Source organism: Malurus melanocephalus, unplaced genomic scaffold, assembly GCF_030028575.1.
Source record: "Malurus melanocephalus ecotype Western Australia unplaced genomic scaffold, MMel_1.1 scaffold_1335, whole genome shotgun sequence".
NCBI classification, from domain to species: domain Eukaryota; kingdom Metazoa; phylum Chordata; class Aves; order Passeriformes; family Maluridae; genus Malurus; species Malurus melanocephalus.
This window is the reverse complement of record NW_026624567.1, coordinates 5,808-7,152: the sequence shown is the minus strand read 5'-3', so window position 1 is coordinate 7,152 and position 1,345 is coordinate 5,808. Positions and strand designations below refer to the sequence as shown.

Below are 1,345 nucleotides of genomic sequence, written 5' to 3'. Positions count from 1 at the left end.
GGGGTGGGAATTCCATGGGATTTGGGGTTTGGGATAATGGGATGGATGGGCCGAGAGCCGGGGGTTCCTCTACTGTGAGATCTCGGCCCAGAGCAGGGAGGGAATCCCCGAAATGTTCCAGGTGGGAATTGCGGGATCGGGAACGGGATTGGGGTGGGATTTGCAGGGTCGGGAATGGGAATGGGGTGGGAATTCGCACTGGGAATGGGGCTGGGAGTTTGGGAATTCCCGGGGATTTGGGGTTTGGGATAAAGGGACGGAGAGCTGCGGGTTCCTGTACTCTGAGACCTCGACCCAGAGCGGGGAGGGAATCCCCGAAATGTTCCAGGTGGGAATTGTGGGATTGGGAATGGGATCGGGATGGGAATTCTGGGATCTGGGTGGGAATTCCATGAGCTGGGATGGGTCTGGGAGCGCGGAACAGTGGGAAGTCGGGGAGTTTGGGATCATCGGGATTTGGGATCATCGGGATCATCCCTGGGAATTGGATCCGGGATTGTCCTGGGAATCGCTGCCTTTAGGATCCTCACAGGATCCCTGGATCCTCGATCACACTTGGGTCATTTCACAATCCCATAAACCCACGGTCCCATCACCCCATAACCCCATAACCGATAACCCCATAAGCCCATAACCCATAACCCCATAACCCCATATCCTATAACCCCATATCCCATATCCCATAACATTTGGGGTTTCCCAGCTGTTTTACCCCATAACCCATAACATTTGGGGTTTCCCAGCTGTTTTACCCCATATCCCATAATCCCATAACATTTGGGGTTTCCCAGCTGTTTTACTCGGCCCTGGTGGATCTGTGTGATAATGGGGTCAGCGTCCCCCGTGTCCCTTGGGTCTCAGTTTCACGCGGGAACAGGGGGATGTCTGACCCCATAACCCCACAATCCCATAACTCCACAATCCCATAACCCCATATCCCATAACATTTGGGGTTTCCCAGCTGTTTTACTCCACCCTGGTGGATCTGTGTGATAATGGGGGTCAGCGTCCCCCGTGTCCCTCGGGTCTCAGTTTCACGCGGGAACAGGGGGATGTCTGACCCCATAACCCCATATCCCATAACCCCATATCATCCCATAACCCCATAACATTTGGGGTTTCCCAGCTGTTTTACTCCGCCCTGGTGGATCTGTGTGATAATGGGGCTCAGCGTCCCCCGTGTCCCTCGGGTCTCAGTTTCACACGGGAACGGGGGGATGTCTGACCCCATAACCCACAATCCTATAACGCTACAATGCCATATCCCATAATCCCATAACATTTGGGGTTTCCCAGCTGTTTTACCCCATATCCCATAACATTTGGGGTTTCCCAGCTGTTTTAC

General features: G+C 53.8%; 1 protein-coding gene across 1 annotated transcript in view; it reads left to right on the top strand.

Annotated features, from left to right (window-relative positions):
• LOC130586835 (dnaJ homolog subfamily C member 27-like) overlaps positions 1–1,345 on the top strand; it is a 17,439-nt gene that overhangs the window by 13,066 nt on the left and 3,028 nt on the right. The window contains exon 5 of the mRNA XM_057387744.1: positions 926–1,054. Coding sequence (XP_057243727.1) covers positions 926–1,054 — 129 coding nt within the window. The remainder of the gene's footprint in view (positions 1–925; positions 1,055–1,345) is intronic.